Source organism: Panthera leo, chromosome B3 (assembly GCF_018350215.1).
Source record: "Panthera leo isolate Ple1 chromosome B3, P.leo_Ple1_pat1.1, whole genome shotgun sequence".
In the NCBI taxonomy this organism is placed as follows: Eukaryota; Metazoa; Chordata; class Mammalia; order Carnivora; family Felidae; genus Panthera; species Panthera leo.
Window position 1 is genome coordinate 27,730,191 of NC_056684.1, and position 18,778 is coordinate 27,748,968.

The 18,778-nt window shown below is 37.1% G+C and overlaps 1 protein-coding gene across 7 annotated transcripts in view; it reads right to left on the minus strand.

The window, feature by feature from the left end:
* Nucleotides 1–18,778, minus strand: part of HERC2 (HECT and RLD domain containing E3 ubiquitin protein ligase 2) — a 268,128-nt gene that overhangs the window by 130,226 nt on the left and 119,124 nt on the right. For 6 of the 7 annotated variants that reach the window (XM_042941272.1, XM_042941274.1, XM_042941278.1 and 3 more), the window contains 12 exons: nucleotides 17,886–18,056; nucleotides 17,394–17,497; nucleotides 15,933–16,110; nucleotides 13,576–13,790; nucleotides 12,973–13,105; nucleotides 12,746–12,873; nucleotides 12,466–12,661; nucleotides 9,936–10,069; nucleotides 9,212–9,385; nucleotides 8,997–9,133; nucleotides 8,481–8,632; nucleotides 7,344–7,535 (listed from right to left, as the gene is read on the minus strand). In XM_042941272.1, the coding sequence (XP_042797206.1) occupies nucleotides 7,344–7,535; nucleotides 8,481–8,632; nucleotides 8,997–9,133; nucleotides 9,212–9,385; nucleotides 9,936–10,069; nucleotides 12,466–12,661; nucleotides 12,746–12,873; nucleotides 12,973–13,105; nucleotides 13,576–13,790; nucleotides 15,933–16,110; nucleotides 17,394–17,497; nucleotides 17,886–18,056 (1,914 nt within the window). The remainder of the gene's footprint in view (nucleotides 1–7,343; nucleotides 7,536–8,480; nucleotides 8,633–8,996; nucleotides 9,134–9,211; nucleotides 9,386–9,935; nucleotides 10,070–12,465; nucleotides 12,662–12,745; nucleotides 12,874–12,972; nucleotides 13,106–13,575; nucleotides 13,791–15,932; nucleotides 16,111–17,393; nucleotides 17,498–17,885; nucleotides 18,057–18,778) is intronic. The other variant, XM_042941277.1, reaches the window with a different exon arrangement.

Here is an 18,778-nt window from a genome sequence, read left to right on the forward strand (position 1 = left end):
GAAAGGGTGCTTGATTGCCAGTACATGAGAGCACGGAGTTCTGATACTAGAGACTGGGTAGCTGGGTGACACCATTTTCACCTATCACACGCATGTGCATACACGTGTTCATGCACCACAACGATCCACCCCAGTAAGCTAAGAAGCACCATCACGTCCAACTGTGCGAGCCAAGCTCTAGATGACCACCACAAGGCTCTCTGCCTGCTTAGTTGAAGGACTATAAAGTGCTTCATAGTTTGACTGCTAGAAGAAACAGGATGTAATTTCATTCATATTTCATTCTGTTAGCTGGTCCATCTATTCAATTTTTTTTCTTTTTCTTTTCTTATTTGTGAAAACAGAAATTATGTTTTTATTAAAAAGATTTTTAATTTTTTTCTACTGTATTTTTTTGTAATTTTTTATTCCATTTACTTTCATCCTTTCATTTTATTCTATTTTATTGTATTTTTTTAAATTTCCAAATGTTTTCCTATTTTTTTTCCCTTTTTCTTTCCCTTTGTTCTCTATTCTATCATGCTTCTTTCAACAACCAGACCAAAACGCACCTAGGATCTAACATCCTTTATTTGATTTTTTCTGTTGTTTTTAATTTTTTCAATTTTTACTTTTTATTTTATTAAATCTTTTTCTTCCTCCAAAATGATGAAACTAAGGAATTCACCCCAAAAGAACGGACAGGAAGAAATGACAGCCAGGGACTTAATCAACACAGACACAAGCAGGATGTCTAAACCAGAATTTAGAATCACAATAATAAGAATACCAGCTGGGGTTGAAAAAAAGCATAGAACCCATTTCTGCAGAGGTAAACAATATAAAATCTAGTCAGGGCAAAGTTAAAGATGCTATAGTTGAGATGCAATCTCAAATGGATGCCACGACGGCAAGCAGGGATGAAGCAGAGCAGCAAATAAGCGAGCCTAACACAGCACCAGTAATAATAATCATTTATAAGTTATTCAATTTTCTTAAAATAAAAACAAAAACAGCTTCAAACATCACACAACTAAATATTTAAACCCACAACAAGAAACTTTAAGAGGTGACAACATGGCCTCAGAATCCATGGAGGCGATGGCCAGGTGGTGAGGGAATCATTGTTCCTCAAGCTGAGATGGTGGTCTCCTAAGCCTGTGCCTCTACTATGAATGTCCTCACTACCTAGGTTAGGTTAGGGGATCTCAGAAGCATTCCTACCATGATTTCCTGATTCAGAGCATCTCTAGGATTCAGGCAAATTGTTGTGGTTAAGAATTTTCTCAAGAACAATCAATTCAGGACGGCTTCTAACACAAAGTTAGTCTTTTATGACATCATTGTTCATAATGTCCATCAAAAACTCAGTAAATAATAGTTTAATAAGCTTATCTGTGAATAAATTGGTATAATTCATAAGAATATAATCAGAAATTTCTGCAAAATGTGTTTATAATCACAATTAACCAAATTCCAAAGTATTTCATGTACTTGTACTCAAATTTTGCTCATTTAATATAAAAATTTCTCCATATCCCTAAACAGTTGCTTCCTGAAAATAGTCAATGGACTAAATGCTCCAATCAAAAGACACTGGGTAACAGAATGGATCAGAAAACAAGATCCATCTACATGCTGTTTATAAGAGACCCATTTTAGACCTAAAGACACCTTCAGATTGAAAATAAGGGGATAGAGAACCATCTATCATGCTAATGGTCAACAAAAGAAAGCCAGAGTAGCCATACTTATATCACACAAACTAGATTTTAAAATAAAGACTGTATCAAGAGATGAAGAAGGGCATCATATAATAATTAAGTGGTCTATCTACAAAGAGGACCTAACAACTGTAAACATTTATGCGCCAAATGTGAGAGCACCCAAATATATAAATCAATTAATCACAAACATACAGAAACTCATTGACAATAATACCATAATAGTAGGGAACTTCAATATCCCATTTACAACAATGGACAGATCATCTAAACAGAAAATCAACCAGCAAACAATGGCCTTGAATGAAACACTGGACCAGATGGACTTAACAGATATATTCAGAACATTTCATTCTAAAGCAGTAGAATACACATTCTCCTCAAGTGCACATGGAACATTCTCCAGAACAGATAACATGCTAGGACACAAATCAGCCCTCAACAAGTACAAAAAATTGAGATCATACCATGCATACTTTCAGACCACAACACCATGAAACTTGAAATCAGCCACAAGAAGAAATTTGGAAAGACAACAAATACTTGGACTAAAGAATATCCTGCTAAAGAATGAACGGGTTAACCAACAAGTTAAAGAGGAAATTAAAAAGTACATGGAAGTCAATGAAAATGATAACACCACAGCCCAAAACCTCTGGAACACAGCAAAGACAGTCATAAGAGGGAAGTAAATAGCAATCCAGACCTTCTAAAGAAGGAAGAAAGATCTGATACACAACGTACCTTATACCTTAAAGATCTGGAAAAAGAACAGCAGATAAAACCCAAAACCAGCAGAAGACAGGAAATAATAAAGATGAGGGCAGAAATCAATGCTATTGAAATAAAAAAAAAACCAAAAAACAAAAAACAAAAAAACACAGAACAAATCAATGAAACAAGGAACTGATTCTTTGAAAGAATTAACAAAGTTGATACACCCCTAGCCAGTTTGATCAAAAAGAAACAGGAAAGGACCCAAATAAATAAAATCAAGAATGAAGGAGGAGATATCACAACCAACACTGCAGAAATACAAACAATAACAAAAGAATATTATGAACAATTATATGCCAATAAACGGGGCAATCTGAAGAATTGGGCAAATTCCTAGAAAGATATACACTACCAAACTGAAACAAGAATAAATAGAAAATTTGAACAGACCCATAACCAGTAAAGAAATCAAATTAGTAATCAAAAATATCCCCAAGAAACAAGAGCCCAGAGCTGGACGGCTTTCCAGGGGAATTCTACTAAACGTTTAAAGAAGAGTTAACACCTATTCTTTTGAAGCTATTCCAAATATAGAAATGGAAGGAAAGCTTCCATTCCAAACCCAAAGCCTGACTAAAAAGAACAACTACAGACCAATTTCCCTGATGACCATGGATGCAAAAATTCTCAACAAGATAGTAGTCAACTGGATCCAACAATACATTAAAAGAATTATTCACCACAACAAAGTGGGATTTATACCTGGGATGCAGGACTACTTCAATATCTGCAAAACAATCAATGTAATACATTACATCAATAAAAGACAGGACGAGAACCACATGATCCTCTCAATAGATGCAGAGAAAGCATTTGACAAAATATAGCATGTTTTCTTGGTAACAACCCTCAAGAAAGTAGGGATAGAAGGATCACACCTCAAGATCATAAAAGCCATATATGAAAGACCCACCACTAATATCCTCAATGGGGAAAAACTTAGAGCCTTTCCCCTAAGGTCAGGAATATGACAAGGATGTCTACTCTCGACACAGTTATTCAACATAGTATTGGATGTCCTAGCCTCAGTAATCAGACAACACAAAGGAATAAAAGGCATCCAAATCAGCAAGGAGGAAGTCAAACTTTCATCCTTCACAGACAACATGACACTCTATATGGAAAATCCAAAAGATTCCACCAAAAAACTACTAGAACTGACCCATGAGTTCAGCAAAGTCATAGGATATAAAGTCAATGCACAGAAATTGGTTGCATTTCTATACACCAATAATGAAGCAACAGAAAAAGAAACCAAGGAATCAATCCCATTTATAATTGCACCAAACAACATTAAATACCTAGGAATAAACCTAAACAAAAAGGTGAAAAATCTATACACTGAAAACTATAGAAAGCTTATGAAAGAAATAGAAGACGACACACAAAAAAAGGAAAAATATTTCATGCTCTTGGATTGGAAGAAAAAATATTAAAATGTCAATACTACGCAAAGCAATCAACATATTCAAGGCAGTCCCTATCAAAATAACACCAGCATTCTTCACAGAGCTAGAACAAACAATCCTAAAATTTGGATGGAACCAAAAAAGGCCCCAAATAGCCAAAATGGTCCTGAAAAAGAAAACCAAAGCTGGAGGTGTCACAATCCCAGACTTCAAGATGTACTATAAAGCTGTAATCATCAAGACAGTATGGTAGTGACAGAAAAAAAGACACTCAGATCAATGGAACAGAATAAGGAACCCAGAAATGGATCCACAAACGTATGGCCAACTAATCTTTGACAAAGCAGGAAAGACTATCCAATGGAATAAAGACAGTCTCTTCAGCAACTGGTGCTGGGAAAACTGGACAGTGACATGCAGAAAAATGAACCTGGACCGCTTTCTTACACCATACACAAAAATAAACTCAAAATGGATGAAAGACCTAAATGTAAGACAGAAAGCCATCAAAATCCTCGAGGAGAAAGCAGGCAAAAACCTCTTTGATCTTGGACACAGCAACTTCTTACTCAACACGTCTCCGGAGGCAAGGGAAACAGAAGCAAAAATGAACTATTGGGACCTCATCAAGATAAAAATCTTCTGCAGGGCAAAGAAAACAATCAACAAAACTAAAAGGCAATCAATGGAATGGGAGTAGATATCTGCAAATGACATATCAAATAAAGGGTTAGTATCCAAAATCTATAAAGGAACTTATCAAACTCAACACACAAAAAAAAACAAAGAATCCAGTGAAGAAATGGGCAAAAGACATGAATAGACACTTCTCCAAAGAAGACATCCAGATGGCTAATAGACACATGAAAAAATGCTCAACATCACTCATCATCAGGGAAATACATATCAAAACCACTGAGATACCACCTCACAACTGTCAGAATGGTTAACATTAACAACTCAGGCCAGAACAGATGTTTGTCAGGATGCAGAGAAAGAGGATCTCTTTTGCGTTGCTGGTGGGAATGCAAACTGGTGCAGCCACTCTGGAAAACAGTATGGAGGTTCCTCAAAAAATCACAAAAGGACTACCCTACAACCCAGCAATTGCACTACTAGGTATTTATCCAAGGGATACAGGCGTGCTGTTTTGAAGGGGCACATGCACCCCAATGTTTATAGCAGCACTATTGACAATAGCCAATGTATGGAAATGTACACACACACACACACACACACACACACACACACACACACAAAATGGAGTATTACTCACCAATCAAAAAGAATGAAATATTGCTATTTCCAACTACATGGATGGACCTAGAATGTATTATGCTAAGTGAAATTAGTCAGAGAAAGACAAATATCAAATATCATATGACTTCACTCATATGTGGAATTTAAGATACAAAACAGATGAACATAAGGGAAAGGAAGCAAAAATAATATAAAAACAAGGAGAGGGACAAAACATAAGAGACCCTTAAATACAGAGAACAAACTGAGGGTTGCTGGAGAGGTTGTGGGTGGGGGGAATGGGCTAAATAAGGGGCATTAAGGAAGACACTTGGGATGAGCACTGGGTGTTATATACATAGGGGATGAATCAATCACTGGATTCTACTCCTGAAACCATAATTGCAATATATGCCAACTAACTTGGATGTAAATTAAAATACAAAAAAAAATTTTTTTTAATTAAAAAAAAGGGGCGCCTGGGTGGCTCAGTTGGTTAAGCGTCTAACTTCAGCTCAGGTCATGATCTCGCAGTTTGTGAGTTCAAGTTCCACATCAGGCTCTGTGAAAACAGTTCAGAGCCTGGAGTCTGTTTAGGAGCCTGGAGCCTGCTCAGACCCTCCCCTGCTCACACCCTGTGTCTCTCTCTAAAAAATAAATAAACATAAAAAAATTTTTTTAATTAAAAAAAAAAAGTAAAGCAGAACTGACACACCAGAAAAAAAAAAAAAAGAAATTTCTCCAAGAAGATATACAAATGACCAACAAATATGTGTAATGATGCTCAATGTCCTTACATTAGCAAAATATAAATCAAACCACAATGAGATACCACTTCATAGCAACTGGGATGGCCTTGATCCATCCAGAGAAAAACTACTATTGGTGAAGATGTGGAGAAACTAGAAGCCAGTCCATTGCTGAGGGGGAATGGAAAATGGTGCAGTGCTAGGGAAAAGACTGGAGGTTCCTTAGCATGTTAAACATAGGATAACCTTATGACCCTGCACTTCCACTCCTTGGTATATAACAGAAGAAATGGAAACAGGTGTTCAAACAAAAACTTGTACACAAATGTTCCTAGCAGCATTACTCACAATGGCCAAAAAGTAGAAACAAGCCAAATGTCCAACCATGGATAAAAGGATAAATAAAATGTAGTATATCCATATATTTTAGCCATAAAAAGAGATGAAGTACTGAAACATGCTAAGTGAAATAAGCCATATACAGAAGGCTAAAAATTATATGAAATATAAAAATTACATTTATATGAAATATTCAGAATAGGAAAATCTACAGAGCTTAAAACAAATTTGTTTGCCAAAAGCTGGAGGAGTGGGAAATCAGGAGCTGCCACTAAATGGGTATGGCTTTGCATGAGGGTACAAAAAAGTTATGTAACTAGATACTGGTAATGCTTGTACAACACTGTGGATATGCTTAATGCTAATCAATTATAAAGTTGTTTAAAATGATACATTTTACTATCATTTTAAACAACTTTATAATTGATTAGCATTTTACTATCAAAATGATACATTTTACTATCATTTTAAACAACTTTATAATTGATTAGCATTTTACTATCAAAATGATACATTTTACTATCATTTTAAACAACTTTATAATTGATTAGCATTAAGCATATCCACAGTGTTGTACAAGCATTACCAGTATCTAGTTACATAACTTTTTTGTACCCTCATGAGAAAGAATGAAATATGGCCCTTTGTAGCAACGTGGATGGAACTGGAGAATGTTATGCTAAGTGAAATAAGCCATACAGAGAAAGACAGATACCATATGGTTTCACTCTTAGGTGGATCCTGAGAAACTTAACAGAAACCCATGGGGGAGGGGAAGAAAAAAAAGAGGTTAGAGTGGGAGAGAGCCAAAGCATTAGAGACTCTTAAAAACTGAGAACAAACTGAGGGTTGATGGGGGGTGGGAGGGAGGGGAGGGTGGGTGATAGGTATAGAGGAGGGCACCTTTTGGGATGAGCACTGGGTGTTGTATGGAAACCAATTTGACAATAAATTTCATATATTGAAAAAAAATAAAATAAATAAAATAAAAATAAAATAAAATAATTGTAAAAAAATGATACATTTTATGTTATTTTCATTTTACCACAATAAAAAAAATTTATAAAGAGAAAGAAAAGATGAAGGAAAAACCTTAGCATTTTCATAAATGACTAGTGTCAACCTACCAATCAGCCGAAGTGCTGTCTGTGTCAGGGCAAGCATGCCAGAGTTCAGCAGGAGGTTCAGGTTGTTTGCACCATGTTGCAGGGTGAGCATGCTGAGCATCACCAGGAGAAAGCGAGCTTGTGGGGTCGTCCCCAGGCTTGGTCCTGACGGGTTCTCATTGGTAATGGTTTGTAGAGGGACAGGCTGGATACCTAAATGGCATTAGCACCCACATAAATTTCTTACATGTGGATATAAGAACATACAGATGAGGAAAGCAATAGCAATTTTTTAAAAACTATGTTTTTCAATGGGTTTCCAAAGAGTGTGGACATCAGGCAGCTGTTCATTGCTTTGCAATAATCCTACCACCATCAATCCACATATAGCTATTTCCATTTGTCTGCAAAACATATCATGCAGCTCCTCTAAATATCCCTGGTGGCTTACTCATTTTATTTCATATACAAGAGTCATATTTCACTTCTCTTCCACAAAACCAATCCTAGCATTTCTCTGCAGGTGCTCAAACTATTCAAGAAATTAAGTATTAATAAAGGATATACACTTTAGGGTATATGGTGTTAGTGATACACATGAAAACGTTAAAATGTAAAAGCTTAGTATTAGGACACTACAAAATTGTGTCTTCTGCTGAATTTTGAAAGTTCCGTTTAAAATTTGAGAAACCTTAAAGCAGCTTAGAGTATCAGTCTAGGGGCACATGGGTGGCACAGTCAGTTAAGTGTCCAACTCTTGATTTCAGCTCAGATCATGATCTCACAGTCATGAGATCAAGCCCTGAGTTGGGGCTCCACACTAGGCATTGGAGCCTGCTTAAGATTCTCTCTCCCCCTCTCCCTCTGCCCCTGACCCCACGCATAGGAACGTGTGTGCACATTTTCAAAAAATAAAAATAAAATATAAATATATTTATATATCTATAAATATAAAAATAAAAAATTTTTTAAAGATTATCATTCTAATGTACAAAGTTATTAAAGTCTTCTCAAAGAGCAAAAAATTAGCATTTGTAAGTTTCCACAACATATAATTAAGAGCCAAACTATAAGATAATGCTAACATGATTACAGGCAATACTTCAACAGCAATCTTAATACAGCCTTTTAAACATCAGATTTTTTTTTTTAACTCACCAAGCTCTTTAAATTTTGCATTTGCATCTATCAAAACATTTCGAATATTCTGAACAGCCCAAGCATATAGCTTGCCAAAAGTTACTTCCAGCAGCATCCGATTAAAAGGTGGGATCAAATCAACATCCTTTAGGCAATCCGTAAGAGGTTCCCTTTCAAAGATAAAGAATTTTACTTGGCACATTGCCAGAAAGGAGGCGCCTGAGTGGCTCAGTCAGTTGAGCGTCCGACTTTGGCTCAGGTCATGATTTCACAGTCCATGAGTTCAAGCCCCATGTCGAGCTCTGTGCTGACAGCTCAGAGCCTGGAGCCTGCTTCAGATTCTGTCTCTCTCTCTCTCTCTCTCTGCCCACTCCCCCCCCCCCCCCCGGCCCCACTTGCGTGCTCTCTCTCTCTCAAAAATAAACAAACATTTAAAAAAAAATCAGAATATTGCCAGACTTTTAATTTCAATAAAATAATGTCTTGTTGCCAGAATTTCCCTTATTAAGAAAAAATGTTATAATAAAGTTTTACCCTATATCAATCCCCTCAGGAATAAGTCTTTGCCATCCACAGAACATAGCATACTGCACAGATGGAAGTAAGAAATTTTTGGTTGCCAGTTTTAAAATTGTATCTATCCCTTCCAGACGAACTTCTGCTCTCTCCAACTGCAAAATATGAATGCATACAGTTAAATGTTGTGTATATTATCCCATGCAGAGGAGAATGTTTTTAGCAAATTTTACCTGTTTTAGTAGGCACTTTCTCATTTTTTCCACATCCACTGGCTCTTCCTTAAGGGCAAATTCAGCAATTGTACTGAGGAGCGCAGACTGGGGATAGAGACCCTGAACATTCTGCTTCAACCACTTGTATTTGTGAACACCTGTAACGGTACTCAACAGTGGTTGCCATTTATCCTGACAAAGGAAAGCCATTTTCACCATTAGTTTACCTTATTAACATGGGCTCTGAAACAGTTACTCAAATAAATTATAAATAAATGCAAGTACGTTTAAATTGGTAAAATACTTTAAATTAAGTAACTAATTTATGGCAAAAATAACTATGCCATAAATAGGCTTATAAATGAATTTATAATCTCTATACTTACATACTTTGGAACAGACTAACATACTATACAAAGTTAAATTATCATAGGTTTCAACAGCCTATGTGACCAGGACAGTTTCTAGAGCAAAGTATACATTCAGTGAACGAATGGCAAATGAATAATGATATAATGTACTACTAAAAGTAAAAGGGAACACTTTTCCAGCTATCGATCTAACCAGGACACCATAAATCAAGTGTGTTAGGCATGACTGGGGCGGTCACCCATATGTATAGTAACCCACTACACTCTCTATCTTATAGATGCTCAAGGACAAAGTGACAATACTTATGGGTTCCCTTGCTATGTGCTGTGTTTCTATTCAGCCAGCCTCAGAATCACAGAAAATACTTCACCTTAGGTGATTTAATTGTAATGGGCCTTTTATCCACATTTATAGGACTATGTGGCAAAATGCAAGCTTCTTCTAAATCGCTCTCTTCATTTCCAATTTTTTCTTCATCATCTGTAGATTCTGGCTTCTTAGGAACTATGATTAAAAACATCTTTCATTATAAAATTCATTTACTTATATACAATTTTAAATTAAGAAGTATTAAATATGCATGAAGGTAAAGGACCTATTTTACTCAAACATGTAAATACCACTGTCAACTGAAATGCTCAAACTACAAAAGTAAAAACTATCATGATTATTCTCACATGACATTCAATAATAACACTCTGCTACTCCACATCATGTACAGAAAGATGGGGAAGGTGCTATGATGGTCATACAGAAAGAGAAGCCCAGTAGTCGGCAAACTTTTTCTTAAAGGGCCAGATAGATGGTGAATATTTTAGTCTTTGCAGGCCAGTCAGTCTATTGCAAATACTGGATTCTGCTGTTGCAAGCTGAAAAGCAGCTAACTTTATTTACAGATGCTTCAATTTAAACTTCATATAATTTCCATGTGTCAAACATATTATTCTTCTTTTGGTTTTTTAAAAAGTAACTTTAAAATTCAAAACCCAATCTTAGCTCATGGGCAACATACAGCAAGCAGCAGGCTGCATTTGTCCCCAGCTTGCCCATTCTGAACCAATGCAATGAATCTGTCACCACTATGCAACTGAACTGAATTAACTGGATACCTTTTACTATGTTAGTATCTTTAATTTGGGAAATTTCTATTGAATTTTCAATGTGATATGTGGTGTTGCTTTCATATTTTTGCTCCCTTTCAAGATTTTTAGTTTATTTCTTCTCAGCAAGTAATATAATAAGGAATATAATTAATAATACACATGAGCAGTAAACACCAACACAGCAGGTCTGGGTTGCCCAAACTCTGCAAATTCCCAAGAAACACTGTCCTTTCAGCACTTGGCCATCTCCTGTGAACTGAGATCGAAGTCCTTGACATGTTCTGCCTGAGAAAACTGTTTCTGTATGCCTGAGGTCTAAGGCCATGTTTTCCAGTTTGAACAGTTTATGCTAAGAATGTGACTTACAGTTATCACCTGTTTCTACTGTGGAAGCTAGAGTCTAAATAACTGAGAGTAATCATGCAGGCCCCATATGTCTATGTGACTGACCCGCAATAATAATCCTGGACGCCAAGGCTCAGGTGAGCATCCTTGCTGACAGCCCTTCACACATGCTGTCACACATCACTGCTGAGAGAACTAAGCACGGCCCTGTGCAGCTCCACTGGGAGGGAACTGGAAGCTTAGGCCTAGTTTTCTTTGGATTTCCCTCAATGTGCCTTTCCTTTTGCTGATTTTAATCTGTATCCTTTCACAGTAATAAACTGTAACTGTGAGTATAACAGCTCTTCTGAGTCCAGTGAATCATCAAATTTAAGGGTGCTTTTGGTGAGCCTAACACAGCACCAGTAATAATCATTTATAAGTTATTTGATTTTCTTAAAATAAAAACAAAAACAGCTTCAAATTCACACAACTAAATATTTAAACCCACAATAAGAAACTTTAAGAGGTGACAACATGGCCTCAGAATCCATGGAGGTGATGGCCAGGTGGTGAGGGAATCACTGTTCCTCAAGCTGAGATGGTGGTCTCCCAGGCCTGTGCCTCTACTATGAATTTCCTCACTACCTAGGTTAAAGGGATCTCAGAAGCATTCCTACCATGATTTCCTGATTCAGAGCATCTCTAGGATTCAGGCAAATTGTTGTGGTTAAGAATTTTCTCAAGAACAATCAATTCAGGACGGCTTCTAACACAAAGTTAGTCTTTTATGACATCATTGTTCATAATGTCCATCAAAAACTCAGTAAATAATAGTTTAATAAGCTTATCTGTGAATAAATTGGTATAATTCATAAGAATATAATCAGAAATTTCTGCATAACGTGTTTATAATCATAATTAACCAAATTCCAAAGTATTTCATGTACTTGTACTCAAATTTTGCTCATTTAATATAAAAATTCTCCACATCCCTAAATAGTTGCTTCCTGAAAATATTAGTAATTCTTTTAGTTCCTTTTATAACAATTCTCCATGTATCAGAATACTCAATATTTCCAAAGGAAAACATTTCCTTACAATAATGGCAAGATTAACTAAAAGAATAAACATTCTCATATATCTCATTTACCAGAACAAGTGATTAAAAAAAAAAAAAAAAACACTTCCTCTTCCCCATCAATTTAATAAAGTTTATAGTATTTACCTTGTACAGCATCAATTTAGTAATTACCAAATCATAACATACTCAATAGCAAAGTTGTATCATTATCTGATGTCTAAGAAAAATAAGCAGGATTTGTCTATTTAATCATAAATACACATAACAAATATTATGGCAGTTGTGGAAATCCACATGTACTAAGCAGTAGCAAACAGCTTCACTCAAATCACAGACTCAAATGTACTGGGGAAAAGCACACACTTTGACAGCATTTTCCCATCTTTTACCTCTCTTTTTCCTTCGTTCTCGAATTATCTTCTGAACTATCCTCCTCCAACGGGGCAAAGAACTTAACAGTTTAAACTTGGACATTATAGAGAGATCATTACAAACTGCAGGTCTTAGTTCATTAAAGAGGAACCTCAAACGTTCAATGACTGGAGCGCAGACTTCCTTGTAAGAACGACCCTGTTCTTGATGCGTCTACAAAGTTAAATATGAAAAGACAACTTAAATATTTTACCAACTATCTGCAAAGCACAAAAAAAAGAATAAAAATGTATTTACCTTAATGAGTGAGCATTTTGCTTGGTAAACAACTCTACAAACATCCACTACTGATTTAGGCAATGTTCTGTGCTTTACTTGCTCAATACCAAGTGTTCCTGCATGAACTAAAGATAATGCCACGTGACCTGTAAAAGACATTTTTAAAAAGGGGCAGCATAAGAATGAATGCACATTGCATGTCAGTTGAAAAATGTATGGTATAGCTAAAATGTCAAGACTCATACCTAAATCTTCATGCTTTAAAAGGCAACATAATAGTAAGCGGCCAACCTCTTCCACAGGGTGCTCAGGAGGAAAAGTGATTGGTGTGGTCAAATGGCATTGCCTACAGTACCTTTCTATTTGACACAGAAAGTCCTGTAACAGAAACAGCTGGAGGGTAACTTCAGAGCCACCTAACACGCCCTCATAAATTCCAAACTACATGCCACAATTTCTAATGTACTTGCAATCAGCAATGCTTCTAAAACATCACCGACATATTGAATTGAATCAGCCTTTTTTTCTTTTTCTTTTTCTTTTTTTTTTTTAAAGACAGAGCGCATGCACACAGGGGAGGAAGCAAAGGGAGGGAGAGAACCTTAAGCGGGCTTCATGCCCAGTGCACAGCCTAACACAGGGCTCTATCTCACGACCTTGAGATCGTGACCTGACCTCAAGTCAAGAGTCAGGCACCCAGAACTGAACCAGCCTCTTACCTCAAAACCAGCCCTACAAATAATATGTAACTAAAGTCTGTGCTAAGCAAATCAGAGAACATGAAAGTGTTCACATATCAAAGTTCTACGGTAAACCAAGGATACTAAGTGTGGGAAGGCCTCGCTCACCTTCACATTGTGATCCTGTATGTTATTGTCAGCAATGGCTTGCAGGAATGCCTGGGAATGGTCGCCCAAGGCCCGTCTGTGGGAGCAGAGTCGGGACTTGCTAGCAGGAGTGCCTCCAGGAGAGCTACAATGGTCCTCGTCTTTCTCCTCATTGTAGCTATAGTGGATCTGGCTGGTCTGTAGGCCTCCAGAGAAGATGGATGACTGAAGCCACTCTAGAAAGTACATATGCAAACATTAAAGAGAAACTTGAGTGTACTATTCAGAAATAAATATTGATATAAAAGAAGTGAATATTTGATTTAAGAGGAAAAATTCAGCATCATTCATATTAAAGAGTCACATCTAACATTTATATACACTGGCTTATAATTCCTATGTCTGCATGAAAATAGGTTAACACTTCTGGCTATTCACTACATCTTAAGCATGGTATCAGAACTCAGTATAATAGTTCCAGTACAACTTTTCTAGATACCCAGTAAAACATGGAGCTGACCGATTCTACTGATACTGTGGGAACACTGGGGCATTGCATTTTACTAGGGAGAGCAGCATGGAGGCAACACTTACACAAGCAATCACTCAATTTCAATTAGGATAACTGTATGCTACAAAGTACTACAGTTGGTACAAGAGTATAGACCTCCACTACTGTTCAAGAGTCGGTAAAGGATTTTCTGTGGAAGTGACAACTGAGCGGAGATCTGGATAAAGACAAAAACACTGAGCATCCAGGTAGGAAAGCAGCACATGAGAAGGGGTCTACAAAGAAAAAACATGCTCAGGGCAGGACATATTTCCCTAGAGCATTAATCTAGTAATAAAAATGAGAGACTACTAATCATATAACATGGGACCTTAGTAAGAGACAGATCCTTGGAGACTGGAGACCCAGTAGACTATGTGTGTCTCACAAAGGAGACCTGTGTGAGGCATGGCTAGACACACAAGAATATGCATCAGTGCCAATGTGGATGCTCATTCTAATTGCTAACATAACTGGAGTGAGATTCACCAAAAAAAATGAAGAATCAGTTTGTTCATTGCTACAAATTTTTTTCAATGACTTCTGTTATCAAAATAGTCCTCCAGAACCCAAGCAATCAAATCTGGGATGTACTCCATGTTCTTTTACTGAAAATTTAGATTTTAGAAGATTCAGGAGCATTCTCCTAAGTGCTACATTAATTCTAAAACACAAATATGATCATGACCTTACCTACGTCTCTACATTTAGAACTCCCTCTAATCTCTCAAAGATACTGCTCTAAAGGTGGTTTCTGATGGCTTAGGCCCCTCACCCACCAGGGCCCATAGTACCTTCTGATCAATTTTACTCTGACTCTTCTCATTTCCCACCCTCTTTGCTGATTTAGAAGAAATGTATCTTCCTCATACTACAAATATTTGAGGGAAAGGATGAGTCCATCCCCCTGAGAGGCTCTGCAGGCAGCAAAATGCCCAGCATGCACACCAAAGGCTTGTTCCAGAAGGCTGGGCTGACCAAGTACATTGACCATCCTTGCCCACTAGCATTCTCTCCTGACAGTACACATACACAAGCAACAGGAAGCCCTACTTTTCTTAACAAATGCTCCTCACACACCTGTATTTCTGCCTAGAAGATTCACACACTCACTTTCCTGGGACTCCAATGTCCTTACTCCTTCACCTCTGATGGGGTTTCTTCCCCATCAGAACAAATTACAAATGTCTCCATTTCATGCTCTTCTACCCTGCGTACTGCTCTATTATAATGTCTGGCTCATCATCACACAAAAAGCACCTAAAAGCAGAAATGTGTCTAATTCCACACTTAATGCATTGAGCACCTAGCATGGTAACTCATACTGAGTATTTACTCAGTAAATGCTTGCTGGATGGTTGGCAGACAAATGTAGGAATATGTGAACAAAACTTTAAATCCATCTTATGGAATATAGTGAAATTTTATTACTTGAGGTCATTAAAAAGGTCGCAATCCCAAAAGGTATTTGGGTCTAGTAAAAACACAATCCTCAAAAAGAATATTATCCCCAATAGGAACAGCCAATCCATGTCACGTGGAGACGACAGCCAAGTTGAACCCATCTGTTACAGGAAGCAAAAGTGAGAGCACACATAGGACTGATATTTCCATGCACCTGTTAGCTTCCTCAACTGCCACAGGTCATGAGAGCAAATGAAAGCCATTCACAACTATTTCTATTTCATTGGTTTAGTGTCATAGTCCCATGATCCTTATTTTTACTCACCAACAACTGTGTTGATTCTTCTTCTCCTATTCTAAATAGCACGTAAGACTCAGCTAAAATAACCTTCTAATCTGTTAGCAGAAAGCAAATTTTTCTTACTGGCACATTCGATCTCAACCGGAGACAGTGGTGTGCTCATAGCTAAATAGGAAGCATGTAATCCGAGAAGTAGGCCCAGATTCCTTTCTGTGTCTATCAGAGGTGAAGAGAGACTTCCCAGATCTGGTATGGTAACAACTTCTTGGTCAGGCTTGGAAAGATAAATTTCATCATCAGTCTGAGAAAACAGGGTTAATTGAAAACATAAAAACCAAAAGAGCAACAGCTTATATCCCTAAACGAGACAAAGTTCCATGAGGAAGAGAAGCAGATGCTCTGGACACCCTTTTCCTACATCCTATTATGCTGCTATACATGCTGTGTGCTGTAGGCACACCCTACAAAGCAAACGGTAAACACACAGATCTACTGGTGGTAAAACCAAAGCTCAGATAAACAGGTAAACTAGAGGGGCTCTTGGGTAGCTCAATCAGTTGAGTGTCCAACTCTTGATTCGGCTTGGGTCATGATCTCGCGGTTTATGAGTTCGAGCCCTACCTGGGTCTCTGCACAGACAGTGCAGAGCCTATTTGGGATCCTCTCTCTCCCTTTCTCTCTGTTCCTCCCCTGTTTCTCTCTCTCTCTCTCTCTCTCTCCCTCTTCCTCTCTCTCACACACATACACACACACACACACACACACAAATAAACTTTTAAAAAAATTTAAAAAACAACAGGTAAACTAGATAATTCCTTAAAGAATCAAATAGAAGTTTACAGATTGACTGTATACTTCAGAAAATATACTGAATTGTTACATGCATAAATAACACCCCCAAAAACCCAAAAATATGAAAGGACTGCTGTGAGTAGTGAACTAGGACCACATATGTGGAGGTATAAATTTATGTTAACAAAAAGAAACCAGTTAGAAAAGAGATCAGATGAAAAAAAACTTTGCCAGTCTTATTAGATCATTTACAAGCAAAGTCAATCTCTCCCTATGCAATGCTTTAAGTCTTACCTATGTGGCATTTAATAAATTTTATTACTTATGGATCTATACCTGGAAAACCAATCCCAACATATAAACTCCAAAGCTCATGCATAGGTAGGACATACTTCTATTCTAAAGAATTATGCTACTAGATAATTCTTCCCCCAAAAATATGTATCTCAAGATAGTAAGCCACTTCAAATTTCTACATAAGCTTACAATAAAACTATAAAGGCCAAAGGTTAACCCCTTTTTGTGTGTGGAAAAGTGTCTACATGTGTTACAAATTAATAACTTTTACAATTTTTCAAGACCAATACTTCATAAATCTTAACACGAATAAGTGTAAATAAATTCATTTATGAAAAAACTTCTAAAGGATCTTCATATGTATCACTTAATGACACGCACCCCCACCGAAAGGCCCTATTATCAATAATACTTCAAGGTAAAAACCACCTATCACAAATATACAGAGGAGGTCTCCCCTGACGTTCACCATGATGCCCACGCACACAGCCTCACCTCCAGATACTGGCCAACACAGAAGGCATGCATTGATTCCCGGGTGTCTTCAAACTGCAAAGCAGCTTCCAAAGCTACCACTGGGTCTTCCCCTGCAAACTGAGCTAAAACAAAAAAAACAAAAGCAACATTATTTCAATACAATTTGCTTAGACACCCATAGTAGAAATGTCAAGTAGGAAATAGATCAGGCAGGTGACTCCAGTGTGAGGGTTACCAAAGTATAATAATGATCTTTCATCCCCTCCCAGAGCTGCCTGCGCCAACTCAGGATTTGAAACAAGTTTCAACAGGTGTTGAAACAAATGCAAAATGATAAGGAATTCTTCAAACCTGCTTGAATTCGCTGATAGGCCACACACCAAAGTCACCAGTAGATTAAAACGTGGGGGGTGGAACAATTTACTCAACTGATCGCTTAAAAGACAAATACTCTGCTCAAAATGGCACATGCTGTAACTTTTAACCATGAAGTAGAAAGTGAGGCCTTACCAAGAATACTATTTCCTGTCAATGACTGTGTCTGGAAGTCCTTTATATCATATACTTTCCCATCAATCACAGTCCAGAAGCCTCCATCTTTATTGTGGTTCTCCAAATCAGCTTTGCGTATCTGTGTCACCTCCTCATTATTTCTACAGTTCTGACCTGTAAAAAATGATTCTGCATATACAGAAACCAAAATCAATCAATCAATAGATCAAGAGATAAAGCAATAGAACAAATCATGCAAAAGAACTATAAAGGGAAATAGACAAATCCATAATCACAATAGGAGATTAACATATCTCTCGCTGTAACTAATACCACAAACAAAATTTCACTAAGAATATGCAATGATTTGGGGCGCCTGGGTGGCACAGTTGGTTGAGCGTCCGACTTCAGCTCAGGTCATGATCTCACAGTCTGTGAGTTCGACCCCCGCATTGGGCTCTGAGCTGACAGCACAGAGCCTGGAGCCCGCTTCAGATTGTGTCTCCCTCTCTCTCTGCCCCTCCCCTGCTCATGCTCTGTCTCTCTGTCTCAAAAATAAATAAAAACATTAAAAAATAAATAAATGCACAAAGGACATGCAATGATTATAAAACAAAACAAAAACAATATCACATGAGCAGCATGAATAGCAAATCTGACTATGTATAAGGCAATAAAGCAAATCCCAAAAATTTCAAAGGAATAAAGTTACAGAGCATATGCACTGACTACAATGCAGTTAAATTACAAATAGGTAACAAAAATAAAATAAAAATTCATATTTGACTTCCCACAAAAAAATGTCTATAGAAAAAATACAATGAATGATAATGAAAATACTATAGATCCACACTTCTAGAGCTAAATATGTGTTTAAGGGCATTTATACCTTTAAATATATATAGTAGGGG